Here is a 26,095-nt window from a genome sequence, read left to right as displayed (position 1 = left end):
GACAAGGAAATTCTTCCAACTCCTGACATCTAAAAGGATTTTTGTTTATTTACTTTTCTTCTGGGTCACATTTTTCAGTTACATTTGTGATCACGAAAATTGTGATAATGGTTACCCAGGTGACATGGAAAAACAGTAGAGGATCGGTTACATGGGTGCACTAATCCCCATTCATAAAGTGCCCATTATTGCATCTTTTAAGGTAGACCTACTGTAGTTTTAAACTAAAGTTCTGACAAATAGAAATGCCAGTACAGCAGTGTTTACACTAATCAGGCCAAGCTTACTCACAAAGTAGAAATTGATTATGGAGCCTTCAAAAACTTTTATTCTTTAATGAATCAAAATTAACAGGTTGATTCATGTTTATTACTATGAACATTTTACAAATTATTTTTATAATTACTAAAAACATGTGACTTTGTGTCTCAGGCAAGGCTGTAATAGGAAAGGAAACAGAAATCTATCCTTATACTCACCCATTCCTCTAATCCAATTAGTACATAAGAAGGGTTTCAGACAAGATGCTGCCATTTGGCCCATCTAATTAGTTTGTTTCATTTGTACAGTAGTTAAATGATCCATGGATCTTATTCAGCCATTTCAGTACCACTAATATACCAGAAGCTGGTACAGCTGGGAATATACCATACTCACACAACATTTGTGTGAATAATTGTCAGTTTTAAATGTGCGTCCACCTTGTTTTCACTTCTGTCTTTGTGTATATTAGGCTGAGCTTGTCAATAACTGTTGATTTTCAATATGTGAATCAGGTCCTCTTGTTGTCTCCACAGTTCAAGACGAGGTTGATTTTAAAAACCAGGTTAATGTTTTAGCCTGTCATTGCAGGACATTCCTTTCAACTCAAGAATGTATCTGGTTGCTCTTCTCTAGATTCCAGAAGACCATTATACGTCTTGTATCTTTGTGGCTGAAATTGTACATTTAGATGATCTTTTACTGTTTTAAACCTGTAAAAGATATTGCTCTTCACATTATCCCAAAAAATTTTTTTGTTGTAATTCACAGCACATCAGAGAGTGAAAAACCTATATTTATCAGTTTCATCAATCAAGAATCAATAACTGATATATACAACATTTTAATAGAACAGGAAACTTTATTGTTTTACTCATGATTTCTGAGACCATGACACTGGGATGTAGAAATGAATGTGAGTTGTTGGTTACCTCTTATTCTAGTGGACATTTAAATGTTTTGATAAAATCCAGAGAAGGGAAATATTTGGAATGAATTATATAAAATAACTTACGCAGTTGTTACTACAGTAGGTAGGAAAAGTACTTAAAAATGTCTTTTCTTTTTTAATAAAACTTCTGTATTCTCAGACAGCTTTCTCTTCATGAAATAAACATTATTCACTGGAAAGTAAATAATGGAAAGTAATAAAAATAAAAAAAACAGCTTGTCGTAAGATTTCATGATCAGATTCATCATGTTGGCAGTCTTCTTCCCCCTGCACTACACAGCTGGTATATGGGTGATGGCAGCAAAAGTAGAAAAAAACAATGTAGTCAAAATTTATTATCAGCATTGTGCTGGAATTAGACAATGTGCAAATTATTTAGATCAAATTCATATCCCATTTTTTCCTAGTTTTTGGGAACTGCCATTTTTATGAGTGTCGTCTCCCACCACACATGCTGACCTGTAATTTGTTAACCAATTCAGCTTACCTCTCTGACACTCATTCCAGCACAAAGAGGAAGACCAAATATCCCCGCTGTGTGGGGCTATTTCACTTCTCTGCTGAAACAGCCCCACACAGCGGGGATCTGAACCAGCAACCTCTACAACAGCCACTCTGTTCTCCAAAAGATGGTGGGCCATTTGGCAGCTCCCTGGTAAATTTAACTTATCTAATGATTCAGAGAAGATAGAACCACATTTCAAATATTTATTGTACTTTGTCAAATGGACTTCTTCATGTCAGTATAGATCCCGGTTAAAATCAAGTAACCAACCTTCTATGGCTATATTTGGACAAATCGCATTTGATATTTTGTAATAACCGACATTGAGTTTAAAGTTCCGTCAACTGGATCAGTTTGAAATTTTCATGTATTAAAGGTGAGGCAGACCCTTCTTGTTGAATTGAATTCACATTAGGGTCTTTTGCTCCCCTGTACAATACTCCTCAACATTATACTTACAAAATGATAAGCACGTAAAGCATAAAGGGCATGCTTCTTCACAAAACAATTTTCAGATTTTTATGTAAAAAATAGTTGAGTTTGATTGCTCTCTATAAAAAAACTAAAACATTTAAATACCCTTCCCCATCTAAGAAATATAATGTAGTAAAATCTCTCCCCAATAATATTACTTAGAATTTGCATAGATGTTTTCTTATTTACTACAATATACATGTGCAAATAGCACTAAAATAAGGCTTACATGTACAGTATAGAACCCAAAATACATTTCATCTGCATAGACAAACCCAAATTTCCAGAGAGGCTCTTAGTCATCATCATCCAAAACTCTTTAACATTAAGGCATTTGCAGTTTGTAAAGCCCACTTACTTTCATACACTCCCTTGCAAAGTGGTGAGCTTGTTTACAGTGATTGTGATGGTGTACTTGTAAAATTTTTCCTTTCTCTGTTTACATGCAGGCTTCTTAAACTCAAGTTCAGTAGCTAACTGTAACAAGGATTACAAATCCAGTTTCTGATTTTAGGCGATCGATGGATCATGACTCAAGATTCCATTTCTTCTTACACTGGACAAGGGATTTTAAGTAGCTACTGTGCTCTAGTAAATTTGGTCTTATCTAAAACATACAATAGCTGTGATAATAATGAATACACAACTAAGAATGTTCTTCATAACATCTGTGAGTATCCTTCAGGACGACAGAGGCAGTGCGGAGTCTTATCCGGCACTGTTCCTTGATTTGATGTACTTAGTTCAATGGTTCCCTTGAGCCCAGTAAGCCTACATGTAATTTTGACTTCCTTCACCTGAAAGAAAATCCAACACATGGCTACCAAATAAATCAAATCCAAACAAATCAGTCTGTTATCAAACACATTTTGATCTGAAATGAAGTCAGTTTTTTAAATTGAGAATGTCATAACCAATACTAGAGGTGGTACGAAGCAGCTCAATGAACGAATACCAGCAGGTTCAAGAGACTGCAGTTTTCGAAAATCCTTTGAACTCATTGTCAATGATATCGTAGCCTTTCTACAAGGGCTTTGCCTCAGCTCAGCAAATGAAATTATAATCACTTCATTACAACACACCAGGTTTTCTCCAGGAGAAACGTAATTTAACTAAGCCCTTGAATGCTGTAAAATCAAAGTCAAAGTCACTACCTATAAAATACATATGAAACACAAAGGATTTTCTGTGATCTACATAGGTAGATGAGTACCACCAGTAGTGTGCAAGGCCACAAATTAAAGAAAGCTAGAGTCCTTATTGTGTAAATCTCAAGAAACAGATCACAAATTAATAAGCAAAGTTAATGGATCCTTTTTTGATGAAATCGTATGTCTCCTTTAGTTGAGAAGGTATATCTTAATACCACATCAACTGTGTTAATGTATTCCTTTGAGTCTTGAGCTTGTCAACCTGTAGCACAAATCCAGCTCATAATGCAAGTCCTCAGTAGAATGATAATCAGAGGTCTAACAAATGCAACTCTACTGCCGACCATTCTGAGAGTGTCTTAAGTTATTGCTTATCAGAAAAGTGAGAGGTTTATGACATCTCTGAAATGGTAAAATGAGAAAGGAATGATTCACCAGCCTTAAGTAAACCCCCGGTCTCTTCCAGTCTAAGACAGAAAAAGGTTTCCATCCACCAAAGAGGTATCTTCTTCATCAAGTAGTGCCAGGAACATGAGATAAAAATAAAACTTTCAAAGTCCTCAAAAAGTATAAAATATCCAGATACAAAATGGGCATAAAAACAAGCTTTGATTAAAACTCTATTCTTCCACTGGAATGTATGATAAAATAGAGTGCTCCTGTGCAATGGCTGCAAGTTCTTTGAGAAATTCCATAAAAAGAACAGTTCCAAATACAACGTTTCTTGCCTGTGGGGGAATCTTGGGCTGTTGCGGGGCTTTCCTGGTCTTGCTGCTAGGCAACAGCTGAGCTCTGGTTTCTTCGTCTTGCAGCTTCTGTCCGTTCTCCACAACAAGGAGGTCCTGGATGATATCTTTAAGAAAGCCATACAATTGGGTTTTAGAAGGAGCTAGAAAGCTTATTTCCAACTTTCAGAAAAAGTCATAATGCATATTTTATTGAGAAATACCACAAAACAACCCCCCAGTTTAAAAAAACAGCATTAAGGAACTGCTTAAACACTTTTGAACTGTTGAGTCTGTTTTAAAGCCATTTGAAACTTAATGTTACAGGAGATACGCGTTTCATTAAAGATAAGATTTCTTTTATTCAAAGATATATCTGAAAGAGTAGAGACCTTTTGTAATGATGTCCCATTGCCAAAAATTCAACAGATAGTACAGTAAGTGCCTAATTAATATATCAGGCTGGGGTGTGATAGGGTTATTTTGAATGACTCAGATCACAAGCTTCCACTTGTGTTTTCTACTATTATACAATTTTTGATTACAGTTTAGTTTGGGTGAGAACATGTTCATCATGTAGAAATATATAACTCATATTGATCAGAATATTTAAAAACCAATAAGATTAAGTCTAATCTAAGAAGCAAATTTGAAGGGTTGTAGGAGAATTTAACAACTCAATTTAAAAGATTCATTGTCAGCATAAATATCACTTGTTCCTCTCTACACGTCCATTAAAGCTAAAATATTTGTACAGTATTTTGTTTTACAAAAAGCAGCCTATCAAAATTAACCACAAGTTAAAAATAAAACGGGTGATGTTTCTGTACAACTTTGCCATTAAATGTATATGGATTTTGTTTCCATACAAAGAGTGAAACGAGTAGGACATGGCAAAAAGACTTGCACAGCTGTGTACTCCATGAGATCCAAGAACTGTAACTGGGGAGTATTTCACCACAAGGCCTTGTGAATATGTTAGCACCTTTAAGAGCCCTGAAAGCGGTGAAAACACTGAATGTTAGCAGTGCTTTCTCCAGCCAACCGATGGAAAGTTAGGTGCAGCAGCAGGCCTATCTCTGTTATGAGCAATCAGTCAGCTGTTGAAACCACGAAATACTGCTGACAGTCAAGCATTGCTCAGGTCTAGGAAAAAGGGAGATTTACTCTTGACTCTGAAAGGAAAAATTGACAAAGCCAACTTAACCATAAATGTCACTGAAGCTGCAATAAATCTTTCATTATTTTAGCTTGACAACACTTCCATGCTGAGGTCTTCCTTTCTATGTTGCTTTTTCTGCAACAATGAAAAAATGCCAAGTCACAGCCCTACAGGTGATGCATTGGTTCATCAAGGTATTAGTCGCTGTGAGAAAATACGCTGACCTTTTATTCTAAGTAAGCTACTCCTGTTAAAATTTTAAATAAGTGCCACTACTGCTCATAATATTAATAATCTGTAATTAATATGATTTTGCTTATTTGATTAAATTATTATTTACTTTTGCTTTCTTGCACTGATATTTTCAAAAGACACCACAGAGTGTAAGGTTACATGATTTTATTTCCTTTCGAATATTCTAATACTACCTAAAAGCTGTCATACATTGACAAGACCTCAGATGACAGAAAGAAAATCTAGATAAATTTGACCCAGAATAATAAAACCCCAGTAAAAAATAAAGCTAACCTCTGTTTCTAAGTGCAGCCTCTTGATAAAGCAGGTACTGCTGTGCATCCTTCACTAGCTCGGAGAAGTCGGCCTTTGTGGAAGCAATCTGTTCAATTTGGTTCTTCACAGATGCAAGTACCTGTGGATCATACATACAGTATTACCTCTAAAGCAAGCAGACAACCTACAAACATCAATATCTCGTGTGGGCACAAAGGTCTTTCCTTGCAATGAAACTGTTCTGGCATCTTCCACAGAAGTATTCAAAAAGGTGTTTTCATGCTGCTGCTTTCAAGATATTAAAAAAAAACAGTGTCCATCATATCCTGAATAAGCAGCTAAGACTTAATGATTGCCTGAACATTATGTGAAAATGCACAATGCAGGCTTATTAAATTCATAGCATCATTGTGAATACAATGTCAACACAATACAGACAGGAGATGTAAAATGATGGGTAAAATGACTACATTACAAATTTCTCCATTTAACTTATTGAAATTGTTTTTGAACTGATGATTTGTTAAAAGAAAAAAGATTTATTGTCATCAAAACATCAATGTCTACAATTTTGTTTTTTAGGCTTAATATGGACATTCAGTTAAGCTTGAACAAGTTCATCTTTGTGTTTTCACATGATGTACAGTACAGAGGCCATCCAGTCTAACTGCTTACTCAGGAGGTTGTGGATGAGAATTGAAATTAGGTATCTTGTTTCATCAATAACAATAACATACATTTATACTGCAGTTAATACAGAGAACAATGTTGTAGTTGAATCTAATAGATTCACAGAATTTATGCGCATAGCAACTTCAAACTGTTGCATGTTGCATGGCCTTTAACTGAATTTACACAGAATCAGCCATTATAATGTATAAAATTTACTGCATCATTAATATGCCTATCACAACAAGTCTGTGACTGTTTAATTTGGATGAATGTAAAAAAACAACACATACTGCAGGAATCCTTACACTGATGTGCTTTGCCTGTAAACCCACTCTTTCTGTGTAATAGCAATGATAGTGTTAGTGTCTCACTGCTAGCACCAGTGAGGATAGCTGTACTGTAGGTTTCAGGGCAGTCAGTGGTTTATTGTTGCGTGTACACATGGCTGTCAGACAGATACAGCCAATTTAGGTCCTAAATTAGAAAATAATCTCAAGCAAGAAGACATAATGTCAATTATGTATAATGTTCTTGAAAGAATATTTATTATATGCATTTTTATGCCTCTGAAGGCTTATGCCATCAATTAGAAAAACCACATCAGTCAAAACAGAAATCTCTGGGCACGGGCTCAGAGGAATACTTGATTTAACGAAACATGAGACCACAGAAAAGCAGCAATTAGATTTTGAAATGAACGTGCTTTACCAGGTTTGAACTTCTAGTATACACTGAGTATGTTCAAAAGCGTTCGTGTTTTTGTTTAGCTCACTCTAATTTAGCTGTCTGCTTCTCTAATTGCATTCTTAATGCACATCGTAGGTGGTGCAAAAAAAACAAATGTACTGATCTAATACACTTTGCTTCTTAACTGTTTCTCTCCAGTGAAGAGTTTAGTTTATTTTTATAATTAGGAACCAAACAAAAAATTATATTCATGTTCATTCCTATATTGACAAAACATTTGTAAGCACCTTTGTAACCTTACATTCATAGGTAAGACTTCAAAAATAATTCAAATAAAGGATCGCAAAATGCTACACAGGAGGAGATTTATTTTGTTCCCCACTGATGTGAACCTTTTTTATTCAGTCCTTTATTTAACCACGTAAGGCAGCTAACCAATTTTAAACAATAATGGCCATTTATACAGCAGGACATGTACTGCAGACAGTTCTGTCGAGTACCTTGCTGAAGGGTACAACAGCAGTGTCCCTATTAGGATTTAAAGCCACGACCCACACTGCTGAGTGGCTGAAGAGATTCCTTCACTAGCTGATGAGGAACTTTAGCCAGTACCATGGGGTAACACCCCTTCTATTAGAAACAGTGCCATGGGATCTTCAATGGCCAAAGATATAGGATCTCAGTTTAACAGTTCAGAAGGACAGTGGCTTCTGCAAAATATTGGGGCAATGGTTTGGATAATTCTTGTCCAGAGAGAAAACTGTCATCTCCTGGTCTAGAGACACAATTTATAGCAGAAGCCTTGTTTCCTTTAAAGGTCTATTGGTCATCCTAGCATTTAATCATCTACATATATTTACTAATCTAATGTCCCTTAATATATACAGAAAATATTTTTAAAAAAATAAACACCTGAGTTACATTTTAAATGGGAAAACATTCCCTTAGTTTCCATAATAGTTTGGGATAATGAAAGTTGCATTATTTCATCTGATTTTTGCACATTGCTTCAACCAGTCTGCTGGGATTCACAGGCAGCTTTTTCCTGAGTCCCCTGGGGCAGAGCAGTGAGAGAAGCAGTACCTGGTAGAGTGAGCGCACGCTGGGCTGCAAGATGATATTGGTGTTGAGCAGGAAGGAGCGCAGGAGGGGTTGTGGGTAGGCAGCCAGCTGGGCGATGATCCCTGTGAGCAGCAGGTTGACGTGCAGCGAGTTCTCCAGCATGTTCTCCAGTCGTGAGAGCAGCACACTGATGAATGGCCCTGCAGAAGAGCACCACATGGCCAGGATGAATGAAAGTGTTTGGGGTCAACTTGGGCCACTGAGGTGCACACAGCAGGTGTTATGTCAATTGAATATCATGTTGCCTTTATCCTGTAGGATCACTGTTCAAATATTTTACTGCTGTACAAGCATCAGACAGCAAAATGGACGAGTTAATGATTTCAGACAAGAAGCTTGAAGCAATCGAAAGCGATAACATTCCTGCCACTGTTTTGATCAGGTCAGAAGTTAAGCTGTTATAGTCCTCGTTAGGTGAGGGAAATCATAAACAAAAAAAAAACTGTGACCCTCCCCCTGTGACAGACAACAAACGAATTCTTGTTATGGTCTCTCACAGTGCAACTTCTACTCAAAAAATACCCATGGCTGCCTCTTCCAGTGTAAGCTGTAATTATCAGCATAATTGAAAAGGTTTTCCAGCAAAAACTGTATTTCTCTTACACAGTTACAGAACCTGTATCTGACTACATTCAATATTTGCCAACGGCCTCAATGTTTGCAATGGAATTAACCATTGTTATCCTCAAAACAGCCTATTTGTCTTGCTTTGTTTTCTACAAGAGATAAATACTAGAATTAAAAATGCCTGAAAGACCTCTTAAATTCACATACTGTTCTCCTTACTACAAATTAATACCACTGTTTATACTGCGATACAAGAATTTTGCTCTACTCTTTAAGTAAAATACACATTTATATAAAACTGATGTTGAAATATTGAAATCGAGTGATTTCATATATTATCATGAAAGCACATAAAGTCTCACCAGTGAAAGGTACTCCAGGGCTCCTTTTCCCACTATAAGAATATCCTGTGTGATTCTTTGACCCAAACGGAGAAGGTATTTTCTCTGGTTCAGGTGTGTCAACAGAAAAGGAGGCAAAGTCCATATCATCCTCTACAGGAGTGACGGGGTTTGTAAACTCCTTTTCCCCTTTAACTGGACTTACAGGCTCCGCCCCCAGTGTCTTGATAAGTTCATCATACTCGGAGATAAGGTCCTCCCCACCCAGGCACATAGTGTGCAAGTTGGAGTTGTGGTCTGCCTCAGAGAGCTTGTGATCAGCTGCTGTTTTACTATTCTTTTTGATCAAGTTCCCCTCCGAGCTCAAGCCAGAATTCTTCCTGTTCTGCTCATCCATGGTGCCAGGTTGTTGCGTAGGAGCCAGGCCATTGCTCAGTGGAAGAGTCGATGGCTCCGGCGGTCTAGAGGCTGTGCGGTGCTCCGCGCCATCCTGGGCATCCTTTTGGGCGATGAGGTTATACACCATGACGTCATCTTGAAAGTCTCCCTCCTCGATGTAGGATCCCTTGATGAGCATAATGGCATTCTTCCTCATTTCTTGAATGTGCTTGGGTGGCTCCACTGGACAAGGCTCCTTCTCCTCCAGGAGGCTGTGAAGGACGTTTTCGCCCCCATCGGGGGACAGGACAGTGTCATAGCTATCATCCCACTCCAGCTCCAGTGGGATGGCCCTCTCCCCTATGGTGCCGAGGTCCGACGGCACCTGGCTCCTTCCTTTTCTCTGGGCCAGTGCTGGATTCGGCTGTTTGCCTGCTTCCTCCCCTAAGCCTGGCTGGTACTGTTCAGGAGGTGGGTTTTTCCCATCATAGGGGGCAGACCAGACTCTGCAGGCCCTAATGCAATTCGTTATACCATTGCGGGCATCATACAAGTAGTGCAAGTAGCTGACATCCATGACAGTCTCAGAGCCCATGATACAAGCATATTCCTGCCTGTCATCATCTGAAAATGGCTGCTCTGTATATTAAATAAGAGGGAAATGTTAAAGGAATTGGTTTTTATATATATGTAAAGTAACAAAACCAAAGGAAAAAATTAAACCCTGAACAGAACTGTTACTTTAAAAAATAATTTAAATTAATCTCTTAGTATCTGATGAAATGAATCTGAAATATTTCAATTTTTGTTTAAAATATTATGTCTGATGGAGAGATTAAACATGCCCAAGATAAAAAGACAGTGACTTTTTAATTGTGCTGAAGTATAATCCCCCCCTTAGAAACAAAGGAATGCGAAAGCAATTACAAAGATTTGTCAGCTGCTAGGGAAGGAAAATCTGATGAGGAATTTAGAGAAGATCAGATCATAATCATGCAACATAATCCTGTTCTCCATGGAACAGCAATTAATCACAGGCTTGGATGTTTCCACATGCACTTACTCCACACTTATTCTCATAACACCTGTGTTGTTTTTTTAACTCGACCATTTCACAGTTCCTGTACTTTTTTTAAGTGTGTAATTCCCAGCTCTTGTCATCTTACCCTTGGTGCTGGCCTGAGGCTTGTCTGTGCCCTTTGACCAGAGGATGCAGTCTAGCTGTTGTTTCCGGGGCAGTGGGCTGAGCTCTGGAGGGCAGCAAGAGGGAGTGAGGGCCAGGATCTTGGCAGCAGACACAGAGTAGCAATCCCTCTCCCTCACCACTCTACGCTGGCTCAGCATCATGTGATTACAAGGGATCAGGTACCTGGAGATGTAAAAGCAGCTCTCTTGAATCGCCTGGCAAACCATGCTGTGTTTGAGCAGTTATATTTGAAGGGGAGTGTAAGTAATTAAATTCAATGAGAGAACTGCCTGTCAAGACATGTTGTATAAACTCATCTTCAAACTGAAATAAGAATTTTTCAGAGACTGCTTCTGAATCCCCAAGAAAAAAGCAAAGAATAACAGATTAATAAGAGAAACAAAACATTGTTTTACAATAAATCTGTGAGAGTTTTAAAAAATAAGAAAAATACTTCCAACATTTTTAAATAGCTGTTTTATTCTGTTTCAGAAGACCATTTGATAAAAAAATGACTTACTGTCACAAACCATTATTTCACAGAAGAGAAATACAATTCAATAAGGAAGTTAGTGGGGTATAATCACCTTAAGACGAGCTGTAACATCACATCCTCACAGTACAAACCAATCAGAGTCCTAAACAAGGCAAGAGAGACAGTGCCAAGCTGCAACAAAATATAATAACACATCATTTACAAGTGCAAACTGCTTTCTCCTGTCTTTAGTGATGCAACAATTACCAAAAATCACTTACAGTACAGTACTTGACATTCAGGATTTAGTAAAAGTAGATACTGTATTCACAAACCCAATATAATTAGTTGTAGCCATTGCTATATGCTAAAATATTAACTTTAATTTTATGAAAAAACATTTTATTTCAGTCTTCATTTGTCACAATATAATTGATATATTTTTGTACATTCTGTATCGCCTATAGACATAAAAGCCACCCCCCCCCCCACCACCTCCTCCAATCCCTCCTCCTTCCAACAGAGTCCCATTTGCCCCTGACCTGAAAGGGGGTGTTGATGCGGCTGACCAGCGTGTCCAGGATGTGCACCTTCTCGTGCTTGTGCAGCAGGATGAAGCTGAGGAAGGTCTGGAGCAAGGCGGGCTCAGAGACGCTGCGCAGGAACAGGTCCAGGTAGGCCGTTGTGGTCATCACCTCCTCCAATGTCAACTAGGAGAGACGCAGCCTCTTTGTTATGATCATCAGAGCCGCAGTCAGCTCATTCAAAGTCCAAAACAAGTCTGGCCTCATCAATTGCCTTCACTTCATACATATACAAATGATAAGAAATGCAATCCTTCAAAGATTGTGAAAGATTGTGTCCTCCTTTACATCCAACATAAGCAAGCTAAGTGACCTTCGAAATAATTCCCTGTATGTTCCCCGCTATGATCAGCAGTGCTGCATCGGTGCAACTAACGCAAAAATCATCAAAACTCATCACTTATTCAGCTGTTTTGTTGGTTTTTTTACCCTGTGAACTTTTCTCTCTAACAAAAGAGTATCATTTTCTATACATACTTTCTATTATTTTCTATACATAGTACAATATAGATGACAAGTGGCTGGTCTTTTAATAAAGGGAATTGCTCAAATCATAAAAAAGCATGAATTATATGCAGTTAAACCTTAATGTTAATGTGACCACACAGGAAAATTTAACTGATTTTTTTTTTAAGTTGTTGATGGGCACGTTAAACCTTATTTGAACTTCTTAATTAATTAAACGTTGACTGACTACTGCAAGTTCAGACAGGAATCGGTGGCTTTTTGCTATGAATATTCACTGACCTTGTGAAGAGCTGGTGCCACCACAGGCACAAGGAAGCCATTGTAGATATAGCTGACAAGTTGGTTTCTGATAGTAGGATGTGCCACCTGGGACAAGAACACAAGCATGATTAAACACTTCTGCAGTCTGCTGGGCAGCAACACCTTCTTCTTAGCAGCAGTCACAGCGTATAGTATCCCAGCAACAGCTTTGTTGCCTATCTGTTCCAGAGTAAAAAAGCAAACCTCAAAAGCAGTGCTGGAGATTAGGCCAAGAGCTTCACTGATACTTAATTCTATGAATCTTGATTAGAATTGGGCAAAGAATGATCAAAGTGGAACGAAGTGGATGATTTCATCTCAATCTCAAGTGAAAATTAGTCCATATTACAAAATCATAGTAATGATGATAACAGCCTTTATTTTAAATAACTCCTTTCATGGTACCTCATCTGAAGGTGCTGTTCCATAAAACAGTGAAACAAAAGACAGGTATACACAAATTAATGGAATCAGAAATATATTGTAAAAGTGAGATTTATGACAAGAATTGATTGATTTACAATAAAGGATCTAATATGGACTGGGAGATTATTCTGAAGTCTCAGAGCAAGAAACAGGAACAAAACAAAACAGAAATCACTGGCTCCTGGTGTCCGGAGCCTCACATTCAGAACTGAAAGCCCAGAGTCCAAAGAGTGCAAATGACATGTAGGAGTATAGGAGTAAATGGAATTAACAGTTCACTCCTGTAGTCAGGAACCAAATGGTTCAAGCCCATAAAGATGAGCAGCAGTATATTGAATCTTATTCTGAAATCCTACGTGGAGCCAGTGCAAGGAAACTAAAACAGTCTATTCATACTTTACATTACAGCTGGAGACTTAAATGAATAAATGACAGGGACAGTTGACATTAAAATATGAAATGCACATGCTGAGGTGTATAGGGAAGCCCAATTATAGCTCACAGCACCAAATTTCATCTTTTGTAGTCAGATATTTTTGATGACACCAACAAAAGTCAAGTCGGATTTTTGTTTTTCATAAATCTGGGATATTTAATAGCTTCTTTAAGACGGTGAAGGTCACAGAGGCTGGAGACGTCACCTGTATGACAGCATTGCAGAACTCAAGGGAGTTCAGAAACTGCACCAGCGAAGGGACCTGCATCCAGTCCTCCCTGTGCAGGCAGTGCCACTCCTCACTGTGGACCTCCAGCTTCGTGGGCAGGGAGGAGTACAGGCCACTCAGCCCTGTCGCCAGCACCTGAGCAGGAGAACGGGGACATGAGACACAGTACAACAGGCTCCTGTAGGCTGTTCAAAGTGTGGTACTTAGGCAGATGTAGCCATGGCGGAGACGTTTTAAACAGACTCGGTGAGGAAAGACTTGGGACAAATGAGAGGCAAACCTAAAGTGCAAAATAATAGAACCACAGTCCATGGTGGTCAGACATTTCGGTCAGTTAATTTAGTAGTCAGAACCCATTTGATATTCATCATAAAGGCAGTTTTTTAAAAGAATTGTATATAAAGACACCTGGCCTGTGTCTATATATATATAATGGTCCTATATTTACTCCTGGGTGGTCCTAGGTGCTATGTATTTACAATACACTGATTTTCCATTTTTTTAACCCTCATCCAATGCTGCTTTTGTGTTTGGTTTTCCTTTCATATGATAAATTGAGTTCTTTAAATGAAACTGAAAACTTCATAGAAATATGACCTTTCTCTTAAGTCCCTTCACTGAAGGTTTAATTGCATCTTAGTTATAGCACTTCATGTTATAAAATTACAGTGGGGCAAGCAAACAGCTTCACTCATCTGCTGCAGGCACCAAGCATCTTAAGATCCTCAGCAAACAAAACAATGCAATAAACAATATTTCTTACAATGTGCTTAAGGTGTTTCTTAAGATGTGAATAGATCCCCAGTGATTTATAGTATTTCAGAACTGTGTTATAACTGAGTACCAAAAAATTATAAATCAATTATCCCTTTTCAACTTGTCCTCAGATAAAGTACAAATTCTGATAGAAAATACATGTCCTTCCTCCCATTCTCAGATTCTTCTCCGTTTCAGGCAGGCTATGTCCTGGAAGTGGATTGTAATTGTAATTGTATGCAATTGGCTGAGCCCACTTGTCATTTTTATTTTCTTAATGCTATGCTAATGTGAAAAAGCACACACAGACTCAAAATGACAGAAACATGATTCCCAAAGATTAAATATGAATACAATCTGATGAACTGGAGTTAACGAGGACAGTAAATTTCACAGTGTGTCCAATCAGCCTGGGATCCGATGATATCCCAATAGACAGAAGCACTGGACATATCCACAGCCAAAGCAGAGGAGAAAGTACAAACTAAAATGTGAAATTGGTTTGGATTCCAATCAGTGCGGCGCCTCTGGGAGATGTATTGTATGCCTTAGTGCAGTGTGTATGTCAAACCTGGTGAGGAAGAGGGGGGGAATCTGAAGAAACACAGCTGAGGTTTTTCAACCAAATTTTATCTCAGGGAAGCAAATGAGAAAAGCTTTAAACACCAGACCTGTAGGCCACAGGGGAAAACAAACACTATTTTTTCTTTTTTTTGTGGATTTCCTTTAAAACAGATTTCTTTTCAAAATGTAAGTTATCAGAGTTTTGTATTTGTACATATTTCTGGGAGTTCCAATTCCGTGTGCTGTCCTTAGTTTTCCCAGAAATGAAACTACAGGAATTGGAACTCAAAATCTGGAGTGGAAGAGAAACAAATCATTTTTTTCCACTTGATTTGTGTCCAGTTTTATACCGTCAGATATCCCACCCTTGCTCCAACTAAAATTCACATGTCAAATGCACTGTGAAGTCCCAAAGAAAGCCTTCCTCTTTCATCAAGTGGAGCACAGAAAAGAGTCAGCAGAAGAAGAAACATTTCACAAGCAGTAATAAGACTGCTTTATAAGTGTATCGTAAGTATAACAGGACTCATGGTGAAATGTTATAAAAATCTTGTGATCTAATTCCTGTAGTTTCATTTCTAGGAAAACAAATGAAATGCGTGGAAGCAGAAACTCCCAGAAATATTAGGAAATAAAATTTAAATGCGAAGTAAAATACTTAATCCTGAAAGATTGCTGCAGATTTAAAGAATATTTCCATGCATTTCATGAAAGCAAGTAGTCCAGTAGACTACTTTAACATGGCTTAACATTTAACACATCATACATTTTATTGTCTATCAGGTTATAATAAAGTACTATCAAAACGTTATCTTTTTCATTTTTTCCTCATGTGCCACTGAAATAATATGAACTTCATATCCCAATCAGATTATCTGTATTGATTTTGTCGTTTCAATTAAAAGAGTCATATGTTTTTTTCAAGTTTTACATTGGCCTGCATGATTGTTGGATACACATTGTTAACATGAAAATGTTTAATTTTTATGCTAAGTAATATATATTATTTTCATGGCACTATTGAACTATGTGTTTTGTACATTCCATGCACTTTATTTTTAAACCACACTACAGAAAATGCATGAATTACATCAACATCACTAAAATATTATTTCAAAAATCATGTTCACTCTTACTTTTCCTTTTAACTCAGATGTTCTATCTACCTATGTCTCCAACTGTCCACTCTGTTACACTTCATTACAAAGCAGTTAAACAGATTTGTAAAGCCCACACTTAAAAAGTCACTACCTGAATACAAAATCCAAAGTTAAATCGAATGCTTGCTAAACACAGCAATCTTTCCAGTTATCAGCTGTGTGAGCTGTGTTTTTTTTGTCATTGCAGAGAAACTTCAAAGAATGCTATAGCACACTGTCACAACAAAAAAGGGCAAACTCGAATCTGGCACGCAAACACGCTTTCATACGTCAGCATTTACTTGTTTAGGCTCTGGGCCATTCTTGTAGTGCAAAACCTGCCTTTATAACATAATCCCTCCCAGCAATTCAAGGTCAGCTCAAAAACTTCACCCTCACTGCCATACAAGGAATTCACTTAAAGGATGTATTATTCCCTCTGGTTAATAACAGATCTAGTAGGATACTGTGAACTAATGCCCTACAGTTTGACTGACAACTCCAATTTGCCTCTTGCAGTTAAGGGCATCCCTGGTTCTGTCACAGACACCCAGTTGAGAAACACGTATGAATTATTGTAAAGCATGTTTCATCACATTAATGCCTTAAGTTCCAGGGGAATTGCTCATCTGAAACTGCAACAATTTACAGCCACATTCTCAGCCTTTCTACAAGCTGAAACCAATGCTGACAAGTGTAACTGGACGAGTGCTGGACGCTGTCTATGTTTAGATTATTTTGATCAGTGTCCACGTATGAAGTGGCAAAACATTTTTTTAGCAAATACATTGGATGAACTGATATTTTCACATGCAAGAATGACTGCCGAGCATCTTACTATTTTAATATTCTCATTAATTTACCAGAGTTAATAATGAAATGGGAATGCAACAGTAATTTTGTGGTGTTCCTCACATCCACCACATGCAACAACGTCACCGAAAAAAATAAATAACTACACAGATTACACTCAGACACAAAGTAAATACTCAGTTAAAAATAAAGAAAATAGAAAGAAACAAAGGATCTGTTGATTAAAGTATTTAAAAGTAAATGTAAGTGCAGATAATCAATGTTTCACTTCAATGATGAATTTTCAGAAATTTGTACCGCTTAAACACATACAGTAGCTAAGGCAATCTATTTACTACAAAACCCTTTCCCTTGTGTCCCCATTTGACATAACTAAACTCATGCTTTAGACTCAAGGAGACTGGTGTTTGCAGTTTCACTATGTAGGTACAGAAAGCAATCTGCAATTTGTGCTGCTCAGTGTAACAAAAACCCAAACCTTACAAATAAAGAAGCCTCTTGTATAATTTTAAAGCAGGATTTTCAAACTTAAATACAATCTTAAATTGTAAATCTGCATCCATCATTCATTCAAGAAACAGATGTCCCACATCGGTGAAGTTTCTCAGATTTCAATACAGGTGGGCAGCTCAAAGTGAATTTCTTTCATAAAAATAAGAGGCTGAAACAAAATTAAGTTTTGTTAGGGCACTAAATATGAATTCAGCACAGTGCTAACCTTTACAGGGACATCTTGTAAAAATGGACGGACACAGACCTTCTCTTAATCGGAGAGCTCTGCTTCAGCTGTCGCCTCAACCCAAGGGAATAACAACACACAATGTAGTTAATCCCAAATCCCAAGGCATGAAAGTGTTATTCATGTTCCAATGTAAGCACATTAAAGGTAATTACAGTAAAGCACAATCAGCCCTAGCTCACACCTCACATTTAATCATTTCACAGCAACAGATACCATTTGTATAATCAACTGTTTCCTAATTACTAGTTTCCTTTGAATTAAGTTTGGTTTTCAAAAAAGAATGATTGAGTTTAGCTTGTAAAATGTTTACAAAAACAAATAAATGATCCAAGTGCACAGAAATCATGAGTACTCTGAAGATTGATGACAGAAATTTCAAATGCAATCCGTTTTCATATATCTGTATACATTCTAGCTGCCTCACAAGCTCTGTTCTTGTTTTTCCCTATCTGGACAAATGCAGCAATTGCAGGAAACTGTTTTAATTTTAATTCCAAAATATTCAACCTCTCTATAATGTGACAGGTATCTATAAAAATGTGGACTCCAGCAAGAAAACCCTACCATCCATTTATGCACCTAGAGACAAACGAGCTTCTCTTAAATGACAGCAAATAATAAAAATTCCCTTCAGATTTTTAAGATGTGAGCTAGTAGAGCTAAAGAACTTTAGACCACTAGACTAAATAGAGGTAAGTGTGCAAGTGGTGATTCCAGAGCCTGCAGACGTTTCTTTAATTTGCCTTGACCATAACCCAAACCCAAGTTTAAATAAAATCTAAAACTTAAAGATGGAAAACATAAACTGGTATATGACTATTTAAAGTATAATATACATTTTGAAAGAAAATGAACTACATGTTAATTCAATTTTTGCAACCTCCCTCCTTTACAAATACAATTGTTATATTCAAATTGGGTAAATAGAAAGAATTTTATTACCATGCTGAACCCATTTATCGCCAATACTTACAATTTCACCTGTTAGTTGACCAGTGCAATTCAATGTGACTCAAATCTAGTTTAAGCTGTCTGTTCAGTACCATGCTTAGAGAGGCACCCTGTTGGTTTTTTCTCTGAGTAGATGGCATTATAGCTGTGTAAGGTTTTCGCAGCTTTTCTCTTAAGATGGCTCTTAAGTGCTGAAACAACTTTGAAATGACAAATCCTCCTATCATTTTCACAAGTGCTCTTTCTGTACCCCAACCTTATTGTTTTCTCTAATTTCTTATTACTTTCCTAAATTCCTCTATGGAACCATGGCTTGTGGTGAACATTTACAGTATAAACCATCCTCCTGCATTGACTTACTTACATTTGGTCATAATCCATGAGCAAAGAAAATATACAGTACTACTGGATTCAGCAAAACTTTTCACAAGAAAGATAATATATATTATTTTGGCAATTAACCAAAATGGTACTTAATTTAATGGCTTTGTGATCATTTATTATTTCTCTACAGTTATCTTCATATACCATTTGTAATTGGCTGATTACATCTTTACAGTATACAGTATAAGAAATACTTGTATAAAGTAGTTGAAAGATTGTGTACTTGCAAGAACAGAGGGAGTTTTGATGTAGGAATAAACTATCTTTTTTTCCAACTGAAAAGACTAATATATTAACAGGGAATAATAGGATTCTGGTAATTATCTGCATGGAGATAGTGAACCAGATGTATTCCAAAAAAAATGTTGCTGGAAACATTGTGTTCACTTCCCCGTGTGTGTTCAGGGTACAGGACAGCACTGTAGTCTGGACATAGCCAACATGAGACTGGGCTTCACCTTGAGCCAGTAGTGACTGAGATTTCCAAAGCAACAGTGCATTATTGGCCTTAGCCTTAAGTCTGTTTGACAACCAACAGCCTGGCATCGGTAGCCCATCAAGTGCCTGTGAGTCCTGAGGTACGTTACTCTCCCAAACCATGACAACTTTGCCCAAGAGCATACAGCACACAAAATGATTACTGGCTCTAAAAAGTCTTAACACCTGACAAAGTCTTAAATAAGTATGTCTGTTTTTTTTTCCTTTTCTTTCTTGACAATCAATGCCAGAATAAAGAAATGTAAAAAGAGTTTGGCGATTCAAAAAAACAGGTCTTTTCTTCCTCATTTCTTGATGTTCAGATGAGAAAATTAGTCCCACACTGTCAGTTATCAGTGACTGTGTAGATGTCACGCAATCACAAACTATCGATTGCAAGCATCAATTGTTGTTCCAGCTACAGTGATGTTATTTAGAAAGATTTAAAGAACAGAATAAGAGAAGCCTTTAAGTTTGCATACTTCCACATCAAGAAAGTAAAAGAGAAAACGCAGCTAAACTGGTAGGAAAGCTAATGAATGATTATGAATGTGATACATTTGTGTCAAATAGGTAATTAAATACAAGGAAAAATGAATTAGGTTGGCTATCCATGTGCAAAGGCAACACCACTAAAAGGTATTTTGTATTGCCATGAATTACACAGAGACTCAATTTCTTTTCTTAAATGTACCAGTGAAAGTGCAATTACCAAACAGTAAAAATGAGGAAAGAATTCACTTTTAACCTTTAATTAGAAATTATCCAGCAATCTTCAGTGAAACGGTAAAATTGTCAAATATGTAATATATGTGGACCAATTAACTGCACTTAGGAAGTGGCATTTTTCAAAGAATACTTGGTCTTTACCCCTGCACAATATTTTTTGGGGTTTTGATGTAGCAATGGAATGGCATGTCTATTTAAAGGGTAAGGCATTCAAATTGCATACCTTTCATTTATAACATTCGGGACCTGAGCTTGACTTTTACTTGTAGGTAATCTGAGGTTTAACTGCAGCTGTACTCTCTGCTTCGTAAACTTTGTCAAGATTTACTTCGCCAGGTTCCGCAAAATGCAGTGCTTAGTAAGGGAAATACAAAAATAACATCATACTAATAAAAGACTAGCATAGAAAAAAATCCTTAAAGGTCAAGTACAGAAAGAAAAATAATCTTTTTGTTGGCTGACTTGTCATATCAGAAAAGCAGCTTTTTAGCAGGATGTTTAAATTGTGCTGGCGAATGCAAACAGTAATCAAAACAGCAGGCAAATATTCTTTCTGAAATGGCTCTGTGGATTTCTAATAAATGCCTGACTTTCTGAAAATGGCATGTAAACAGGATACTGAACTTCAACACCCATCCCATGAAACTGATAAGCATTTCATAATAATAATATAACATTTTAACAACAGGACCAAAAGGACAGTGTATTCATTTACATACTGATGCATAATGAAAAAACAAGATATAAGCTATATAATACCAGGTCATTAGGCACATAATGTTATTTATATTTTAATTAGTGAACAGAAAGTTATGTTAATTTGTGTGTAGTATTAGGATAATAAAATGCTAAGTTAAAGTCATGTAATTTAATTTAAAAAAGTGACAGATGGTCAGTGTTTAATGCTTGAGAGAAAACTGCCAAAATAAGTTACTTATTTATTATAACTATTTTAATTTATGGAAGAACAGCAAAAGTAATGACCATGCCCACTGATGGGTAATAACTGGAGAGCCATTGTGAAAAGCCCAGCTCTCTTCAGGTGGCTTGTGAGGCCTGAGTACATGGAGATTTTATTTCATAAGGGCCTGCACTATACAAAACTAAACCTACTCTACACAACCCAACATCAGCTGTCACCATGAGTCCCTTTACAGTATATACCAAACTTAGTTTAAATTAAACCCCAGAGAGAATGTGACTTTCATCCCTTCACCAATTATCTAATTAATCAACTAATTCAGCACATGTGAAACTACAGTATTTATAGGCAATAGAGGCCTGAAGGACCCCTAGTGTCAGCTTAGCCAAAACTGCTTGGCTAACAACTGCTGTCCTGCAGCAGAGCAAGTGGTGGAGTGTTGTATTCCTTGCTGAGTGCTATTTGACTCTTGATGAGTCTAATGAAAGTCCATATGCAAGTATGTGTTGTGGTGAACATTATGCTGGCGGCCGCGTTTTTCCAGTCATGCCAACCCTGATCAGCCAGTCTTCGCCAGCAGGCTGCAGCTGAAGAAGACAGTGGCAGAACATCCCACTGCAGGCCGCCCAGAGATACAGTATGTGCGCCAGCTCTGCCAGGATCGTGTTCATGCTCAGGGTGAGCTCATACCCAGTACTAACTCTGACATGTTTTCAGTGTGTCACATTTCAGACCGAAAACCTAACACAATCATCTGATCTGTATTTTTGTTCACATTCTTTGTAAACTGTGTATCTTTTAACAATGTAAAAGATAATATACTAGTTGGTTAATTGGTTCAGGGCAGATGGCTGCGTTCTAATAAGACAGACGTTGTGAAGAAACCAAGAGAGCCCTTTATTCTCATAGGGATAATTTTCCTGAGGTTAAAATCAAATCTGAAAACTCCAAATGATTATTTTATCAAATATTCACCCATGCCTAACAAGATCAGAAAGGTGATTCTGAAAAACTGGCGTACCTTACAGTTAGATAATATTTTCAAATATAAATGCATTAATCTGCAGACATAATTCTAATTTCAAAGATTACTAACAGATCTAAACAAACCATGGTTAGTGACATTATCTCTCTGCACAATGTTCTTGTTGTCTTCAGTGCAAAATAATCAGACCTCTCAATAATCCAAAGACAGGTGAAATTGTTCATTGAATTTCCCTTTGAATTTCCTTTCACTCCTCAGGACTGAATGAATACCTGCGTATACCTAAATATCCTGATACCCCATAACAAACTCCATACCCCCCAAAAAATGTATCTTAACAGTACTTATTAATATCTTTAAGCATCTTTTAAATAGCAATATCCTGACTTAATGATGAACAAAATAAAAATCCACTGTATGTCATAACATGAATCAATCATTGCACTATTAACTTTGATCCAAATATCTTTCTTGCACCAAAAACAGGCTCTCCGTTAGGGAATGTTTAAAAGGAACTTTGAAAGAGATTTCAATAAATCAATAATGTATTCCAACCCACAACCCAAGTAACTACAAAGGCCTACAGGTTTTTAAATTCTACTCCTTCTACGTGTGGTTTAATTAACGCCTTCACCTGAGAACATGTATACGCACACCACAATAAAACCATGAGTGGAGACACGCACACAGAGAGCCTCAAAGGGGGAGAATGGAAACACTGACCGGGCAGAAGTAGGTGTTCTCTGCAATGTGCTTGGCCACGACGTTGTTCTCAGCAGACAGGGACATGATGAAGAGCAGCGCGTCGCGGGCCTGCTGCCCCACAGTGCCCTCACGGTGAATGAAGGGAATAAGCAGTGAGAATATGAGGAAGTTGGCAGCACCTTGGTCCTCGCTGGTGTGGAAAAAGAGCTCCAGCACGGAGGGGTCCTTGGCCAGGATGGAGCAGAGCTGGTTGAGCAGGATGACCAGCTCGGCTTCCACAGCAGGGGTGGCGGCTCCAGAGCAGGAACTGAGAAGCATCATGAGGGGTCGCAGTATAGGCTTGTGGTGCAGGAGGGGCTGGCGGGACTGGCCCACCAGCATCTCGTACATCTTGAGCTGCTCAATCTTCATTTCATCCGTGAACTCGCGCCGCAGGCTCCACACAAACAGCTTCTCCATCACGTTCTCCATGACCACGAATTCCAGGATGGGCCCCATGGCGCCCTCCCGCCCACTGTCCTCCTCAATCAGAAGAAACAGCATGTGCTCCACATAGTTCTGGACCGCACTGGCCTCATCACCTGGGATGGGCACGAAACGGGTGCCCCCTCCTGAGCCCCCCAGCCCCACTCCAGTGCTACGCAGGGGGTCATGCTTCTCCAGGATCTTCACCACCTACAGGGAGAAGCACAGGTCACTTAGAACACAGGGCCAAGTAGCTGAGCAGTGGGAACAGTGTCCTGCACTTACAATCAACTTAATACAAAAATGAAGACAACTCAATGTCATTTGGCAAAACACTCTTACACCTTGCCGATATCCCAGATTAATCACAAGACCACAGATGCTGTCAGCCAGTGTAGTATTCAAGACTGAATAACACTAAGGGCATGTTTTCCAAATTGTTTGGCACCTGTTCAAAATATGCTCCCTAATTTTGAAGGCGATCATAAAAATCTAAAGGTGCAAATCTAATCAGACAAGGCCTTAACAGAGAAAAGAATTTTTTTTTAACTTAATATTAACATAGTTGCTTAATTTTTAATATAGCCTATTTAAAAGTCCTGAAGACATCTCCACTGGAGCCAAAGCCTTTTAATGTTGTTACATAAATATTTTCTGACAGTGCTATACCCTGATAAAGTACACATGGTTCATATATACTACCAATACCAATCCTTTCTAGCGACTGAACATATCTGGCCACACAGAGATTCCTAAATACTTAAATTTACATTGCTATCACTTTCACAAAATGCGAAGAAATTAAACTGTGTAGCCTTGGCCCTTGTTCAAAAGTCCAGCTGGGACCCCACAACTAGCTAAGTGCCTTTAACCTACAAAACCCTACATCCAAGATACAGGATGTCATAGCAATGAACCCACAGAAAGATGAATTTCCTACTGATAAAGACAAAGGAAATAAAAGATTACAGCAGAAAGGGATGCAAGTGAAGAGATGATAAACCACTCACTGAATATCAAATCAGAAGTGTGAGTTTTGAAGATTTGTACACAAGATTGTAAAGACTTTATTTCTTTGTTCTTTCTTAAGGTGGAAGAGACTTAGGAAGATTTCTTCCATCTTAAATAATTAGGGACTAAGTGGAGACAAGATAATTATGAATGAATAGGCCTCACAGTTGGATAAAACCCTCCAGTACTAACAAAGTGGAAGAACAATTAATCAGCAGTACTGTACATAAACACTACAAAACAGAGTGAGCCCACAGCAAAGTGCTGGCATAAAAAAAAATAAAGATAAGGCCACAGCTGCAAGACTACCTACCAGTGTATCTACCTGAGAAAATTAATTGCTGAATCTGGTAATGAACAGGAAAGTAACAAGGACACTGTAAATATTCCCATTCACAAGTCAGACTATTATTAAAGTCCTTAATGCCAAAGCTTTTCTGAAGCTCCTCTGTGAAATATGAGGTGAACAACTCTTGTTACAAATAACAAGACAGCAGATTCTGTTACTTCACAAAAAAAGTTACATTTTCAGATGAAAGCATATGATTTGAATAATGAAATAATTCAAACTTTTTAGCATTAGACAAGATCACCATCACCAAAGTCTTCATAAACAAAAATGAAAAAGTTTGTGGATTTCAACAGCTATTTTAAATGTAATTACCCAACAGAACACAGAGATATGCAATAATATTAGGAAAAGCAGGACAACCTCTAGAAATGATGGAAAAAACACACTCAAAGAGAATTCTGACAAGAAGTGCATTGAATGTAATGAAATTAGATCCTTTCCTGGGTTGGCTTTAATGTTGGGCTGAATGTACATTATCATTTCAGACATTTGTCATGCTCCTACTGAATTAGCAAAAATACAGGCATTTTCTGAAGATGCAGCAAAATCAAAACTTATATTTAATATTTGTTGTATTATGCAAAAGTACATGCCTTACTATTATTTGACACATTTCACTAAACCATAAAACTGTAATCTTCTGGGCTTGTACTTTTTCTGTTTTTAATAAAAACAGCTTATTTTGTTTTGTTTGGCACACTATATACTTCACTGCATGAGAAAGCATTCTGTGATCAAGCAACAATTTCTGTTTTAAATGAAAGACTGTCTTTCCCAAATTGGGGGTGAACATAACTGGATTTACAGCAACAGTCACCTTTCATTTTCACTCACCAATAAATGACCAAGCTTGAAGGCATGTCCTCTTACTAAATCAATCAGCTTCTGTGAAATCTTGTATTTTCTCTCATTTCGATTTATAAAGAAAAAAAATTATTTCAAGAACACATTTTAGTTTCATCAGCTTTTACTTTGATTTCCTTGTCTGACAGTCCTCTGATTTCTTCCTAACCTATACGTCTTTGACATGGAATACTGGAGTCCAAGTTCAATTACAAGCTCAGGCTGGATTGTCTCGTCAAGAACAAAAGCCCATGTGGGTTATAAATCTTGCCCTCAAGAACATGAAGGAAAGCAATTTAAAAAGTGTTAGCGTTTAAGGCCAAGAGCTGTGCTGTATTACCGAACTGGTTGTCCTCATTTATGTTCCAAATTCCTGCCAAAATATCTGAGAGTTTAAATGAGGACAGATGGAAATCGTCCAGCTAACTCAAGATGGCCACACATCATAACCTCCCTGTTACGCAACAGCCCATTGTCCTGCACAGAGCCGCATGACGTGGCTGAAGAAAAGGACAAGGGTTTACCTGAGCCCAGTGATTCTTAAACACAATCATGCATGTTTCGGGATCCACCCCATTCAGAGTCAGGGACTGCTTATCCTTGTTTCCACTGGCAACGGCAGAAGGCATCTTGTCCACTGTGTGTC

The 26,095-nt window shown here is 37.7% G+C and overlaps 1 protein-coding gene across 1 annotated transcript; it reads right to left on the bottom strand.

The window, feature by feature from the left end:
* Positions 1-1,109: 1,109 nt before the first annotated feature.
* Positions 1,110-26,078, bottom strand: fhip1aa (FHF complex subunit HOOK interacting protein 1Aa). The gene is made up of 11 exons (XM_088910844.1): positions 25,974-26,078; positions 22,797-23,453; positions 13,588-13,746; positions 12,500-12,586; positions 11,711-11,878; positions 11,281-11,360; positions 10,674-10,876; positions 9,151-10,146; positions 8,183-8,361; positions 5,759-5,879; positions 1,110-4,196 (listed from the first exon to the last, which is right to left on the bottom strand). The coding sequence occupies exons 1-11, from the start codon at positions 26,076-26,078 to the stop codon at positions 3,964-3,966; spliced, it is 2,988 nt and encodes a 995-aa protein (XP_088766970.1). The 3' UTR covers positions 1,110-3,963.
* Between the last annotated feature and the right edge of the window lie 17 nt (positions 26,079-26,095).

The sequence above is a fragment of the Atractosteus spatula genome, chromosome 1, assembly GCF_055471065.1.
Source record: "Atractosteus spatula isolate fAtrSpa1 chromosome 1, fAtrSpa1.hap1, whole genome shotgun sequence".
In the NCBI taxonomy this organism is placed as follows: domain Eukaryota; kingdom Metazoa; phylum Chordata; class Actinopteri; order Semionotiformes; family Lepisosteidae; genus Atractosteus; species Atractosteus spatula.
The sequence above is the reverse complement of the archived record's forward strand: the minus strand, read 5'-3'. Positions and strand labels throughout refer to the sequence as shown.